The sequence below is a fragment of the Stereum hirsutum genome (genome assembly GCF_000264905.1).
Source record: "Stereum hirsutum FP-91666 SS1 unplaced genomic scaffold STEHIscaffold_12, whole genome shotgun sequence".
NCBI lineage: Eukaryota > Fungi > Basidiomycota > Agaricomycetes > Russulales > Stereaceae > Stereum > Stereum hirsutum.
The window spans coordinates 1,248,760-1,264,608 of NW_006763142.1; the positions used below are offsets into that span (position 1 = coordinate 1,248,760).

Here is a 15,849-nt window from a genome sequence, read left to right on the forward strand (position 1 = left end):
CAGCTAATTCCATCAAAACAACACCTACCCCTGCAATTCATTCACTCTAAATCACAAAACTCACAAAGTTACCAAAACACCCCCAGGTCACCCCATTTCCCCTACTAATACACCCCTACAGTACCCAGTATATCAATCCCAACATCCCTGCTATTATTTCCCTATTTTTCCGTATTTTTATTGTCCACCATCCTATCCCTATCCATGTATCTATCTACCCTAGCCCCAGAGCCCATACCTAGCCCCATACATCCTCCCTGAACCCTGTATACATCTATCCTATCCCTGCTGCACAATTACCCCCCATTTTCCTACCCCATTCTACCCCCTACCCAACCCCCTACCACCCCCTACCCATCCACCCATTTTTCCAGCCATTTTCCAGCCATTTTCCGCCCATTTTTCCGGTCATTTTCCCAGCCAGAATATCCCCCAGCCCATGCTCTTTATAAAGAGCCATTAATATTTTGGCAGTCGACTCTTTGCAAAGAGCCAATAGCTTACTACAAGGACTCTTTATAAAGAGGCTACATCATCTGGTGCATAAAACTCTGTCCCCAGGTCGTCGAAGCGCCCGTATCATAAAACCTCTAGTATGTAAGTTAGCCGCTGCGACTTGGATCGCCACAGCTCGCCACAGCCGGCATCTCCTGCCGAATTTCATTTTGCGGTGTTGACACCGATATTGTTACGGTCTCGGGGGTGTGTTCCGTAGCAGACCTTGACATGTTGAACGCCCTATCTTCAACACCCAGGTCTGCCTGTGGGAGACTAATACATGCTGTTTCGCATCCTGCGGATGCGAATTGCGTCGCGAGTTGCCCGCCCACCCGGCGGCTCCTCTCGCTTCGCGTCCGGACTTGGCTGACCAAGTCCCAAGTTGCCCCTTAGCTCACAGACTCCGCTTTCGTCTCCGCACCAAGACAGCTCGCAGATGAGACTGGACCGGCATTCAACGAAGTTTTGGCCTGGATACGTGAATATCCTTCAAAGTTTCGAGAGAAGTAAAGGTTCTCCAACATGTCGCAGTGGATTTACGGCGCTGCTCTTGAATCCGTTGGTCAAGTCATAGTACGGTGTTACTCTTTTAATTCTCTCAGCTCGAGCCCGAGTCCTTTGACGAAGAAGTATGTCATAAACGACATGAGGCGGGTCCTCGCCCTCGTCCTGCACTAAGTATCTTCCCTCATTCCATCTCACTATCTTATGCAGTACTGTAGTATTTCGATCAATTCGGCACGCTGTGTGACGTGTGACAGCCTCCTTTCACTCGATGGTTTCGTCAAATCGACGAAAATCGACGAAAATTGCCTATTTGGGACTGTATTTCGCTCGATGGTTTCGACAGATGCGATTGTGACCTGTTACAGGTGTGACATTTCGTCAATTTTGGAAGGTGCATGGCATATGCTGGGCGAGGTCCAATCCTAGTGCGGACAATTTTGGGCCAAAAACTGGTCTCATGTTTGATCATAGTGCGTACATTTTCGGCCTCCGAAGGACCCCAGGTCCGATCCCAAACGAGACAAAAGTGGTGAACTCACAGCGAGGTCCGATCTTACCATAGCCCATAGTGCGCACAAAAGAGATAAAATGACTCGTGAGAGATCCCCTCCAAACACTCACCGACGAGGTGTGCACATAATGAGAAATAAAACACATATGTTCGAGCTCTATGCTGGGCGATGTCCGATACGAAATGCGTACCAAATGTCCTCCAAAACGGGGCACCCGATCCGAGTGCGTACATTCCGCTCCCAAATCGGACCGGACAAAAAGGGCGAAATCCAGCGATTTTGGATCGGACCTCCCTAGGCATACTTATGCCATGCGCCTATTTTGGAGGGCCTGTGACGCGTGACCGCCGAATTGATCGAAATACTACAGTATATCGATAGACTTAGCCATCACTAGCTCGACTCACCCGATACGTAATATCTGTGTGAATAGGGGTCAATAACAAGCGTGTAAGGTGATCATGTCACATCCCAGTCTCTGACCCTCCCCTCTTCCCTCTTGCTCAATCAAGAAACCTTCACGAACACCCACGACTCCCCATCCTCACGTCCATGAAATATTCCGCGCCAAACTCGGTATGAAACTTTATGTTCTACTCGTGGGTGATGCAACGAACGATGGCGAGCTGAGATACGAGCCGATATCGGGATTGGGTTCTACTCACCTGTTCCGTTCCTTCGCCGTGTGTGAGTGTGCGGGCAGTTCCTTTTGTCTCTTTCGGTCTTCTTTTTTGTCGTCGCGGCCTGAACACTGTATTGGGTTTTGATCGCATTGTGTATTCCACAGAACGCTACAGGACTGCATCATCCCTCTCTCAACTCTCACTAGGTACCACTGCTATGGTCACGAAGCACAAGAACCTCGGACAGCACTGCCTATACCCACTAACATGGCATTATTTTTCAGGATCCGAGCCGCAGTGGCGAACAGAAATATGTTGATACTGAAGATGATGCACTGGGGTGGAGACCTGGGCGATTGTTGACGGGAACGGCGACTCTACCGGCTGTTTACCACGGCGTCTAACAATACCACGATGTCTAACAGTTGCGACGATCGCGTCTGACTTTTTTCCAGCAACATCTTATTTTGAGCACAACCCTATTAGGGACGAACGGCTCCCGAGGAATTATGCGGGAATGCCTGTGAGCCGTTTCCCAGACATCTCTTCTCTTTGACCTTTGCATTTTCCTTGTGTATTTTTCACGATTGTAATCATGTCATCTCCCTATTCATTGTGTCTGTTGGTCTACAACCGTAGAGTGCCGTGCTGACGGACGGCGCGCAGGAGGCTTGAGTAATGATATGGGATGCGTGAGTCTTCTAGGAGGAGTAAGATCTTACTTATGAGCCGGTCTCTCATTCTGATCCCACTTCACCGTCCTTGTATGTATTCTCCTCGCCGTTCTCAGACGAACTCTTGCGCAAGTCGGAAGATCTCTCTACATAAACATCGTTGCAGATTTGTTCGCACAGGCGAGTAAGGAGGGTACGTAGCACGAGGCGAAGTACTTAAGAACAGCATTTCACATACTGAAATAAGCCACCAGAAATCGACCACCGAAACCCAAAATCCGAAACCTCAAACCCGAAACCCGCTTTCAAAACCGAGAGAGTTGAAGCAAGAACGAAAGTATATCTCCAACTAAGTACAGGGTTCAACACATTCTCAGTGCATTGTGTTGCATCCGAGTCCTAGCCATGACCAGCCTGAGCATATCATACACATCGTCGACTGCCTCTCGGGCATTCGATAGTATAACAAGTGTGAAAAGAGAAGAAAGGAAGGAAACAAATGGACAGCCAAGGCTCATTCTCCACACATGTATATGCAGCACCTATACTTCACGACTCTGGCCGCGTTCAGTATAACATTTCATCCAATTGGTCCCCAAACAGGCTGATGAAAAGTCGATTGTGGTATAAGGATTTTGAGACATGATGAGGAGAGTATCTTTGTCGCAAAGGCCTGGGTGTAAATGAGTCGGGATCCAAACAAGAGGCTGTTTGGATCTTGTCGATAAGAGCCAGCCATCCGGGTTTGTCTTCCATTCTATGCCATGAGTTTCCTTCCTGGTCGAGGTGTCCCAGATGCGCACCGACTTGTCGGATGAGCCCGAGACAATGTACGGGCTTCCAGTGGAAAAGGCAATGGAGGTGACCTGGTCAGTATGTCCCTTGAGCATCCGCAGCTGCTTCCCGGTGAGTGCATCCCAGAGGCGCACCGACTTGTCGTCCGATCCAGAAATTACGTGCCGGCTGTCCTCTGAGAATGCGACCGAGGTGATGGAGGCAGTGTGGCCCTCTAGTATCTGCAGCTCATCCCCGGTGTATACGTCCCATATACGCACCGACTTGTCGGATGAGCCTGAGACCACACGCTGGCCATCAGGAGAGAAGGCGGTGGAGGTGACATACTGAGTGTGCCCCTCCAGCCTCTTCAGCTCCTCCCCAGTAGATATGTCCCATATGCGCACAAACTTGTCAGATGATCCAGAGGCGACAAGGTGGCCATCGGTGGAGAAAGTAACGGAGGTAACAGAGGCAGTATGGCCTTCCAGAACTTGCAGCTCTTCTCCGGTGAATGCATCCCATATGCGCACCGATTGATCAGACGAGCCCGATACAATGTGCTGGCTATCAGCGGAGAAGGCGACAGAGTTGACCTGTTCAGTATGGCCCTCCAGCATCTGCAACTGCTCCCCGGTGGATACATCCCAAATATGCACCAACTTATCAGATGACCCAGAGATGACATGTCGATTGTCGGGAGAGAAGGCGACGGAAGTAACAGAGGCAGTGTGGCCCAGCTTCTGCAACTCCTTCCCGGTGTATGCATCCCAGATGCGTACTGACTTGTCGTACGATCCAGAGATGATGTGCTGGCCATCAGCGGCGAAGGCAACGGAGGTGATGGAGTCAGTGTGGCCTTGCAGTTTTTGCTGTTCCCTTGCGGCAGATGTATCCCAGATGCGCACCGACTCATCGCTTGAGCCCGAGACAACCCGCTGCCTATCAGCGGAAAAGGCGACAGAGGTGACGGAGGCAGCGTGGCCTTCCAATTTCTGCAGTTCCTTCCCTATGGATACGTCCCAGATGGCCACCGACTTGTCAGACGAACCCGACGCGATGAACTGGCTATCGGCAGAGAATGTAACGGAGGTGACACAGCCAGTGTGGCCCTCTAGCCTCTGCAACTCCATCCCGGTGAACGCATCCCAGATGCGCACCGATTCATCATACGAGCCCGAGACGACATGCTGGCCGTCTGCGGAGAAAGCGACGGAGGTGACATAGCGAGTGTGACCGTGCAGCTTCTTCACTGGTAGCTGGTTCTCTGTAGTTATGTCCCAGATGCGTACCAACTTGTCGGACGAACCCGATACGACGTGATTGCCATCGGCGGAAAATGTGACAGAGGTGACACGGCCAACGTGTCCCTCCAGTCTCTTCAGCTTCTGCGATGGCCGGGGGGATACGTTCCAGATGCGCACCGACTCGTCTTCTGAGCCAGATACTACGCATTGGCAATCAGCAGAAATGGCGACGGAGGTGACGGAGTCAGTGTGCGACTCAAATTTATGCAGCTCCTCCCCGGTGGCAACGTTCCAGATGCGCACCGACTTGTCCACTGAGCCCGAGACAACGAGCTGACCGTCGATGGAGAAGGCGACGGAGGTGATGGATGCAGTGTGCCCCTCCAGCTTCTTCAATTCCTTCCCAGTGGATGCGTCCCAGATGCGCGCCACTTCATTGTTCGAACCCGAGACGATGTGTTGACCATCAGCAGAGAATGCGACGGACTGCACTGCAGCCCCGACGTCCACTTGCATGAGAACACCGCCATGATTACTGACTCCGACAAAGCGCAGGCGTGGCAAACCAGAAAAGCCCGCCCCCCACTCCCTAGGCATCTCTGAATTCGAGGCAAGGTCCGCCGCCAGACTCGAGATGTACAGATGCGGTGTTGATAGTGATGCAGGGGTATGCAGAAATGACCGGATAACTCTGAATACTGATTTCAAGGCAAGCTGCAGCTCAGGCATAGCTTCGAATTGCTGCTACGTCAAAATGATCAATGCGACATTCTCATTTGTGAGAAGGAAGGAGCTCACCATCTGGGTCACCCATTCCATCACCGCTCCCATTCCATTATAGCATTCCATCTTGATAGAAAGAAGATTCATGACTTCGATCCAAAACAGCACCTTCTCTGACCGACTGAATGCCAGCAGTTGGTGGAGGAGGTAAAGGGCGCTTTCGCTTTCGGTCGGTATGCTTTTGAGATGTGATGGCCAATACCGACATGCATATTCCAGAGCTGTGATACTGGTGATGTTTCTGGTAATGGACTCAGGGAGATCCACAAGCTCGGAATCAAAACAGTAGGATGACGAGATACTGCATATGTTGAACCGCAGGGATTGTTTCATGATACGAAAGCACCCTTGAGCAAGGACAGGATGAATAGCACCCGGTCGGCATGTCACATGTGGGCCACAGCGCTGCTCGTCAAACATGTAGTCGGGGAATGATTGGTGGTGTGTATATATGCGGTCGTTTGAGATGTATGTGACGGCATGAAGATCGTCGACAAGCAGCCGAACCGCTTCTGGATCAATGTCATCAGAGTCTTTTGATATAACGTCGGCGAGTTCAAGGATGGAGAGGGGTCGAAGAGCGCATAGGATGCCATGGAGAGCGGTAAGTCGGAAGCTGCTGATTTCGTCTGGATGGTTGAGTCGGATGGACTCGTCGAGGATGTCCGCATAGATATTATCAATGGGCAAGCGAGTCTCGCCTCGTAGTGGGCGGGTATTCTGCTCCCGCAGGATCACAGAGATTCTCTCAGCCTTTTGCTTCGTGGAAAAGTCACGACGGGATATCAGACGAATCACAGTGGCAGCATAGATGAACAAGCCATTCGAGAGGTCCGCAAGGCCGTAAAGTTCGTTTCGATATGAGGTCCAAAGTTCTGGCAAACTGTCGACAATGAACTTCATAACGTCATCTCGGTCAGTTTCCCTATCGATATCTTCCAGACGATAAGTGGCCTCTCGTGATAGCGACTGGGCATTGTAGACTATGTCAGGGTGAGGACGGCTCGTTATGAGGATCTTGAGACCATGCATGTAGCTGGGTCCTACTTCTGCCATCATCTCAATAAGGGATCGTAGCAATTTCGGGCCACCATCTTCGACGATCTCGTCGAGAGCATCGATGACGATGAGAGTGGGAAGACGATCGTCAGGACGGTCTTTCAACGATGACCGCCACGGTTGGACTAGTAAGTGACTGATGTGTTTGGCTGAGTCATGAACATCATCCCGGTTGACGTTGAAAAGAGCTTTTGCAAACGATGAAGAATGCCGTGCGAGCTGATATACCAGAGTAGGTATGATGCTGCTCAGACGTCGCAGATCTTCGACTTGGCGGGAACAGAAGAAGGAGGCACCCAGAATATGGTGGATACCGCCCCAGTCAAAAGATCGACAGACGGTATATGCGATGGTGGACTTCCCGGTGCCCGCCATTCCGCTGAGCCAGAATATTGGGGGGGACGACGGAGAATTATCAATGGCCCAAGCTCGGATGCGCTCCAAGACCTGGACACGCGTGCCCTCTGTGCACGGACCACGCTTCGGTGTGTCCTTTGAGGTATCCGAGTCGTACATGGCAGTGGGCGCACGGAGCCACTCTTTGCGTTCAATGCTCTGCGATAGTGGTAAGCACTGACTTAGCTGCCGTGAGTGAGTGAACTTACCTGGAGTAGTTTGCGAATCAATTTTGTGTCCCGCTCGATGGCCAAGGAAATATCAACCTGATGGTGGATCAGATTGCAGTTTTGATGTGATTTTACCGAGCTGACGTACAGAAAAGTCCTGCGTCGTTTGACCAAGTTCCTTCACGGCTTCTTCGATCTTCTCATGGTAATGCTCGATATCGATTGTTTTCTTCCACTGCGGCGTCTGCTGTACTGTATACACATATTGCGCCTTGAGTAACAAAAATCTGTCAGAGAAATCAGCCTCGATCCCGAAAGTCTCGCAAGCATGGCGAAATTGAGGCACCTGACAAAAGCGTCAATCCTCGTGAGAGAGTCCAAATCCTCCGTCTCCTCCATTGCCCGCTCTATGATGATGAGCCGGCGTTTGAGGTTTTCGAATATTTCATCGGCATTGTCGTTCATGACCTTGACGTCCTGCATAGATAATTAGTTTGACGAATGTAATGCGCTGTCAATTATGACGAGGTGTACTTCAATAGCATCTGCAATTGCCGTGAAGACTGCGACCGGGAACTTGAAAGGTGTTCCTTCTAAGAGGGGTTCAATCCTTTTCGCGAGATGGACGAGGCCTTTGCAAACACTTGCCGCCCTCTGAGAGGCGCGAGAGTGAGCTTGTGCTGCATTGATATCTTTGGCGGTCACATTGAAGGGAACGTCGTCGGAATTTGAACCGGCACCCACTGTGAATTGACTGATCAGTACGGACCACTGAGTCAGACAGACTCTACGCACCTGAGGGCATCGTGAGCTGAGCGTCGATAGGGACCGATGGTGCCATATCGAGCGTGGGAGTCTCTGGGCGGGGGGCTGGGTTGGGTACTTCAAACTGTTTTCGGTTTTTTCCATGAAAAATATCTCGAACATTTTCGAAAAATCCATGGCTATACAAGTCGACATGGTGAGATAGAGTGAAAACAGACCGTTGGGAGGGACTGGGCGAGATATCCGTCGTCTACCTTGTAGTGCTCGGGCTGATTGGATGAGGAATCAGATCGGATTCGGAGGCTGAGTTTTGTTCTTGGTCGCGTCCACGACGTCGACTGAAGGGATTACGGAAGACAGAGGGACGGGAGCTCGAAGACATTGCGAAGTTGTTTGGGGGATGCTCGTGAGAGGAGTAGAGGGGGAGAGATGGATACGAGTGAGGGCGCAGGGTAGTGAGGCTTTGGGACGGACACAAGGCATACGCGTGGACGCCTTTCTCAGCTCAAGATAGATATAGCATAAATGCAGGCGCCCTAAAGCAACGACGGGCCAATATGGGCGAAGATGCGGAGCATGATAACTATTCTGGTCTGGTACTGAACGTGCGAGCAAGATCCAACCGCGCGCCGTGGGACTTGTGAGAAGACTGTTTCAGCGCTTGGGCGGTGACTTTGAACAGGGAAGCTTCCACTGACAAGACTGAACTGTCCCAAAAAAAACAGGAGATAAAGACAGATTCGAAGTATAGTCCATATTAGCTATACGATGAGAACGCCATGGCCTTAGGCTCTCCGCGGTGGCGCCACACGCGACCACTCTTTCAGCCGTTGTGTCAGATGTCCATGTCCCTGGCGGCGCACAGGGGTATAGTTTATGACGAAGACGAGAGTCGAGGAATTCCAAACCGCGTGCAGTTGGACGGATGTCCATGTGTTGTAGAGGGGCGCGCAGGGAATGACGGTCTTCGTTTTGTTGACAGGATGGCGGGAACTGAAACGCGACGTCTGTGAGTTCAATGTAGTAAGAGACCGCGCCAAAGTGTGAACTGAGAAGCGTTAAGGAAATGTATACACCCTGCATACGATCGAAAGTAGAACATACACGAGAAAAGTATATCGCTACCAGCACGGGCTGGAGACCTAGATGATTCGAGTGACGAGTATGCGTGTCGACATTCGGGCGCAAATGCGTCTGTGGCCTGAGAACCGACATGAAGTTCGGAAAACATGGTCAGATTGGAGGATCCAGGACTCGTAGATATCCAGAATTGGTCACCAAATATGGGTTTGTCAGTGGATATGCCAACGAAGCATTAAACGGACAGGCCTAGCTTCGATCGAAATTCTGTCCTGAGACGGATGTGGATGCATGACAAAGTTTCTGTGTCGCAAAGCCTGGCCGCTGGTGTCGTCGCCAAACAAAGAAGTACAAATGTAGGCCGAGGAGGAATATTAACGGGCATGTGGAGCCTGTAAATGACCTGCAACGATAGCGTTAGTCGGCGTTGTCACCGTTCGATTTAGAGATAGCACTAGTCAGGTTCGCAGGGATATTATGGAACGCAAATGGTTGCGCTGAGCTGGAAACAGTGGGGTACGCCGGCAGTGTATATTCGATGAGTGACGAGGTAGAAACGACAGAATGAGGGTAATTGAGAGCGTTCACCGGCCTTGAGAATAACCACCAGGAGCATGTAACTTAGGCGGAACCAGCGCCCTTCCTTCCTTCCATTCCATGAAGCCGCCCGAGCGCAGTGGAGAGCTCAAACACGAGCAAAGCAAGCAGAGTAGCCAGGTTCCCTAGTCTTACTGCATGTGTTCGATCCGCTGTTTCTACGGCTAGGTTGGGCGCCAGGCTCGAGGACGGAAATTTAACTGCAGGTTGAACCGGTCCGAAGAAGTAAAAGCATCGCCTTGGCCACCCTTACTGTGAAGTGAGACAATGTCAGAGATGGAAAGAAAAGGGTGAAACAAGCTTATACGCTTTCTCGAATCATGATGTTGAGCATAAGTATACATGTTGTGACGACGAGAGGAAGAGAGGCACTTGGACAGACTTGGGTGATATTTGTTGATCCAGGTTCCGGCCCACCAGCGGTCCGGATCGACGCGTCTCGAAAAACTTGCCCAAAAAATACGCACCGCGTTCGACTGAACAAACCAGCGCACGGACTTCCTCATATTTTCATACTCACAGTCATCATTTACCCCCATTAAAATTTCTCAAAGAAATACTACGAACCATGTCAGACTCGGAATCCGACGCACCCCAAGCCGTCTCCCTCTCCCAGTCCAAAAAGACGGCACGGAAGCAAGACAAGGAGGTCGAGTCGTTTCGCGCCGGAGAGAAGAAGAAGGAGAAGGAGAGGAATAGGCAGAGGGATTTGTGGTTGAAGGAGCAGGCATCTTCGAAGACGATTGATGCTGACGAGACGATAGAGAGTAAGGAAGGCAAAAAGGACAAGACAGGGAAACGGAAGAAGGGAAATGAAGCAATAGAGGAGGATGAGGAGCAGAAGAGGTTAGAGGCACGGATGGCGAGGGCTATGGAGGAGGCGGGCGGCGAAGACGATGAGGAGATGGATATCGGTATGGACGACGGTGAAGAGGGCGACGAGGATAGCGACGAGGACGAGGACGAGGACGAGGATATGGAAGAACTCGATGACGATGACGAAAGAGAAGACGAAGATGAGGAGGACGGCGACGAGGGCGAGGACGACATGGAAGACGACGACGACGACGCTTCAGACCCAAGGTCGAAATACCTTCCCGACCATATTTTCACCGCTGCCTTTTCGAAACCTTTGAAACCTCCAAGTACTACTACTCCCTCAAAACCACCTGCACCAAAAGCCTCTAAAGCATCCAAGAAACGGAAACGTGTGCAGAGCTTGTCAAAAGATATTGTCCTCGGGTGAGCCCTCTTCTTATCGTGTGGCCCAATATTTCTCCTAGTCGCCACACACTCCACCTTCATATTCAATCGCACTAACTGAATTCCTCTCTTTTTTTCTCCCCTCCCTATGCTTTTGAACAGGTCTCGTACGATCCGAACTCTCCCACCACCATCCTCACACACCCACGCCGACATACACACACCAGGTACTCTCGCCCCTCCTCCCCGAATCAACAAGTTCCTCTCCCGTACCTTATCCCTCAAGGGTACCAGTGCCAACAAAAAGAAGACCCAAGGATGGGAACGAAGAGCTGCGAATTTGGGCGTGATGAAGCGGAGTGGAGGAGCACCTGCGGCTGGCTTCGTTCGTGCACGATGACAATGAGATGTACATCTTTCATCATTTTGCACCGTCTTTTGGCGGTCATCTCACTGGTTTCCGACCGTACAATGCTTGGCTATAAGGACCCTTCCTGACCTTCAAACATCTTCTCTTCGTGCGTTCACTCGTCCACTCACTCTGAAACGCGACTCTACCACGCCCGGTCGTAAGTGACTGACGCGCACGGCGGGGCCCCAGCTAGCCAGCCTCGAGCTCTGAGAGGCTTTTTTGCCTTCCCTCGACGATGCAGACGCCCGCATTTCATTTCTGTTACGGCATCCCGACTCTGCTATGACTCCCTTAAGAGCTTGCAGCTCGCACCTTGTGCGCACGTCCATCGCGCCGTAAGATGGCGGCGACGAGTGGCCGTCACCCGACGCGTTCTTTTAACTTGGCCCTCGAGTCTCAAGCTGGTGCACCTGTGAGTTCTTGCCTTACGCATCCAGGGCCAAGTCGTTCCACGTTCCTACCCCATAGGAGTCACGTTCCTTCATACTAGTGTTGTGCAACGAAAGTACATCAGACTTTGGGCCCTCAGGAAATGGCACTGATGCTCTGGGTTAGCTCTATGATATATGTGCCGTGGTCTTTTGTACCACTTAACTGCCCGTGTCAGGGTTGTACGGTGTACGTATCAATGATGTCCATGATCTTCAATTCCACTTTCACGCTTTACTTACCCCTTCAGACCTTTCCCGCATCCCACAAATCTTTCTCCGTCTGCTCTGATGCGTCGGGCCCGCTCTGTTGATGCCGACCTCGTGTAACTCGTTTCGAGTCTTTCGTATGAACACGGGGCTTGATATCCTCTCAAATCTCCTCCCTCTCTCCATCGACGGGTTGACCTCTCCGCCTGTACTTGCCTGGGAACGATGTGCAGCTGGTCACACACACGGGACCCATTTTGATGGGAGTCACTTGCGAGTGTCCATCGTTGGCGTCGCATGTAACAAGACGATCCATGAACCATTTTTGACTCGTACATTCACCGGCGTTAGTTACGCCGGAGACGATGCATCGTTTGGCGCCAAAGATACTTGCTCTGATGCGTGATTCACGGCATAGGCAACAAGGCACTCATTACCTCTCATTCATTCGATTACATCAGTCGTTTCCCGCTCAAATGACTGGTATGGGTACGCTGCATATTATAGTGAACGGTGCCGTCGCTCTGAGGGCTATAAAACCTCTCTGATATTTGGTGTTCCTTCCTCAGTACTCTTCGCAGTCCGGTATCCTCTTCTCTGCTCTCGATTCAAGCTTTTCGCCCTCCTAGCACCAGCACCGGAACCAGCCATGTTCGCCTCCCTCGTCGCTCTTCTTCCTCTCGCGCTCTTTGGAGCATTAGTGAACGCCCAATCCGACTGTGCGAGGAACTATACGGTTCGTCTAGGCGATGTCTGCGATTCGATTTCGGCAGCACAGAATGTTTCTACGTGCGTTTTTTCTCTTCTTTCTTTCTTTCGTCTTTCTGTTCCCTCTCCTTCTCCGACCCTCTCTATTCCTTGCATTTTCTGTATTTTTCTTCCTGGAAGACCGTCCACAAGCTATGTGGAATTGTGCTAATTCAGGTTGCGTCGTATCATTGGCTCGTAGGTTCCAGCTCGCGAACGCGAACCCAACCATTAACGCGGATTGCTCGAATTTGGCTCTAGGCGAGGTCAGCCTTCCACCATATATACCAAACGCTCCACCTCCTACCTTCTCCTCTGCTAACCACATCCCACACCTATCTCCTGCATATAGCCTCTCTGCCTCGGAATCACCGGCCAAGACTGCACGACCACCCACGTCGTCTCCTCCGGCGAGACATGCACGTCTATCGCTGATGGCGCTGGGATAGCGTTTTCGCTGCTCGTGGGGAATAACCCGAATGTGAACGCGGACTGTTCGAATATCTATCCGGGCGAGGTGCGGTTTCTTCTTGTTCTTGTTCTCCTTCTCGTTTTGTATGGCTTTGGGAAAGAAGTTCTGGTGGAATATTTTGCTGAAGAGCGTTGTGATGCGATTATGATTGTAGGTGTTGTGCACGGCGTCGACCGCGATTGCGTACAACACGACGTCGAGCGCTTGAAGGGGCGTAAATGGGTGTCCGCTTGAGTTTTTTGAGGGGTTGAAGCGATTAAGGAGGGATGACGATGGGATGGGATGACGATACTTCTTATTCTTTCTCTGGGTTTATTGGGCCGTTGGATGGACTGTGTCGGACTTGAAATGGGGCAAAAGCAGTTACCGTTGGGTTCTCGTGAATGAATGGTTGGATGTTATATACTATCTAATGTGGGCTAGTCGCAAAGACGAGATCTCAACGCTTTACAGCGTCGACCTCATCTGTCTCCGAGCACGTCGCAAGTTCAACGTTAAATGTTTGGGCCACATCGGGTAAAGCCGGGAAACCGACCACAGCTGTGTGGCACCAGCTCTGTGACCGCAACGTCGGATACTAACTCGTCTCCTTCGTCCTTCACTCCTCCTTTTCTTCTTTGCCAAAAAATGGACCGTTTAATCTGCTGAAAGTGTGCATAGAATCGTACAGAATCCCTTCAGCATGAAAGGGATGTGGTCAAATCTGATATCCTGGTATGTATGGCTTTTCAACCGTGGAATGTCAAATTCCAACTCGACTCGGTCCGTCGGATTTATACACTGACGATCGACCCGACTTTCATTCCTCCTCCACTAAATCCTTCACTACAGTCTTGAGTGCTTAGAATATTGTTACCATGCCCGAACCCTCTCGCTGCCTTATTCGTGGCTCTATAAGTGAGTCGATATCGTTTCTTTTAGTCTCTGTAGTAGCACTGATTCAACTGTGGCGTCGCATTCCAGACGTTGACGAATTCTTCCACGGTACGTCCGCTATGAGCCCAATTTTTCTCCATAACATCATAGTTCTTATGAATATGACTCTTATTCTTTCTACCCCGTTCAGTAAAAGACATCGTACGCCCCGGCGAGACGATCTCCTCGCACGGCCTCTCCAAACGCGCAGGCGGAAAAGGCGCGAACCAAGCCGTCGCGGTCGCGAAAGCTGGCGCGTCGGCGGATCTCGTCGGAGCTGTGGGAGAGGACGGAACGTGGGTAAGGGAGTTGTTGAGGGAGAGTGGCGTGAATGTGGAGAGTGTGGAAGTCACGAAGGTGCGCTTTATTGTTTAGTTGTCGGTCGTTGGAAGTGTTCAGGGGCTGAGTGAGGATGTGTAGGAGTCGACTGGGAGAGCGATCATTCAGCTTGCGGATTATGGCGAGAACAGTATCAGTGCGTCATTCTCTTCTAACATCCTCCATTACTTCTCTCACAAAATATCCATATATTCAGTCCTGTTCAAAGGGGCGAACTTCGCACCCATCCCATCCAAACCTCTCCCCGCCTCCACAACCCACATCCTCCTTCAAAACGAGATCCCACTCCCCGAAACACTTCGCTACCTCTCCCTCGCTGCCTCCTCTTCCCCTCCCATCTCAACCATCTTCAACCCCTCGCCCATGCCTTCCGCCGACGAACTCCGCGCATTTCCTTGGGATGGCTTGACATGGCTTATCGTGAATGAGGGCGAGGCTTCCGATTTGTATAGAGTGCTGGCGGACTCGTCTGCGACTTCGGATGCGTCGGGCTCGGTATCGGATGTCGGTGGGAGTGGGTTTGCTAGTAACGGCGGGAAGGCCTACACTGCACTGACAGCATATCCTAAAGTCCTCCAACTCGCGTCTCGAATCCCGAAAACCAATATCGTATGCACGCTCGGCTCTGCTGGCGTCCTCGCTTTAGTCCGCACCGCCTCTTCCCCTCGCTCCAGTCCAGAAATCATCTTTCTACCCGCCGCTAAGCTACAAGGCGGCAAACCGGTCGATACGACGGGTGCGGGCGACTGTTTTACGGGATATATGGTAGCAGGGTTGATGCAGCTTCGGGAACGGAGCGGGACGGGGGAGTTGACGAAGGAGGGGGTGGAGGGGGTGTTGAAGAGATGTGTTCAGGTATGTTGAATCTGCTGTTCTTTCACTTACACAGGCACACACTCTTCGTTTTTCCTCCTTTCTTCGTTTCTTTCATCGAGGTTCAATCATCGAATCTTTATCTTTTTTTCTGCTTTGACGAGCGCTGACCGAGTGTTTGACTGGATGCATGATGCATATGTATAGGCCGCGGGAATGTGCGTCGAGAAACGCGGTGCGATGGAGAGTATCCCATTGGCGAAGGAGGTCGATGAGAGGCTTGGGCTCGCACTCGGGTCCTAAGTTGAGCAGTAGACCCGGAATGTGATCGATGGCCCGGGTCCTCACCCTTATGTGCCAATCCTAATCAGCGTTAATGAAAGGGCAGCTGCCAGTTCCTTTTCGAGATTCAGATCCATGGATTCTGAATATCTTGAATCCTCGGAATCAGTCCGGAAATGTGGGTTTAAATTGATGTGGCACGGGGTGTCCATATTGTGAATGCGTATTTGCCGCAGCTTACCGCATTGTAGAGGTCGGGATATCTATGTTGCTGCCCTCGGGTTCCTCGTCGTGAGTAGACGTTGACTTTCTAACGCTGACCCTCTACCCAACTCGAGTAATC

At 51.3% G+C, this 15,849-nt stretch overlaps 4 protein-coding genes across 4 annotated transcripts; 3 read left to right on the forward strand and 1 right to left on the reverse strand.

Moving 5' to 3' along the window:
- Positions 1–3,356: 3,356 nt before the first annotated feature.
- Positions 3,357–7,211, reverse strand: STEHIDRAFT_62409 (WD40 repeat-like protein; the record flags this gene model as incomplete). The annotated part of the gene is made up of 4 exons (XM_007306739.1): positions 3,357–3,872; positions 3,933–4,965; positions 5,092–5,576; positions 5,646–7,211. Coding segments are annotated over 4 exons (3,600 nt in total), but the record flags the coding sequence as incomplete, so codon positions are not given.
- Positions 7,212–10,253: 3,042 nt separating this feature from the next.
- On the forward strand, positions 10,254–12,058 carry STEHIDRAFT_113252 (uncharacterized protein; the record flags this gene model as incomplete). The annotated part of the gene is made up of 5 exons (XM_007307061.1): positions 10,254–10,927; positions 11,051–11,273; positions 11,599–11,712; positions 11,738–11,805; positions 11,980–12,058. 5 exons carry the CDS (start codon positions 10,254–10,256, stop codon positions 12,056–12,058), a joined length of 1,158 nt encoding a protein of 385 aa, XP_007307123.1.
- Positions 12,059–12,587: 529 nt separating this feature from the next.
- STEHIDRAFT_61989 (uncharacterized protein) lies at positions 12,588–13,391 on the forward strand (the record flags this gene model as incomplete). Its single annotated transcript, XM_007306704.1, has 3 exons — positions 12,588–12,727; positions 12,888–12,951; positions 13,038–13,391. The coding sequence occupies 3 exons, from the start codon at positions 12,588–12,590 to the stop codon at positions 13,389–13,391; spliced, it is 558 nt and encodes a 185-aa protein (XP_007306766.1).
- A 623-nt stretch (positions 13,392–14,014) lies between these two features.
- Positions 14,015–15,527, forward strand: STEHIDRAFT_133089 (Ribokinase-like protein; the record flags this gene model as incomplete). Its single annotated transcript, XM_007307062.1, has 6 exons — positions 14,015–14,054; positions 14,121–14,141; positions 14,224–14,429; positions 14,493–14,547; positions 14,608–15,266; positions 15,432–15,527. 6 exons carry the CDS (start codon positions 14,015–14,017, stop codon positions 15,525–15,527), a joined length of 1,077 nt encoding a protein of 358 aa, XP_007307124.1.
- Positions 15,528–15,849: the final 322 nt, after the last annotated feature.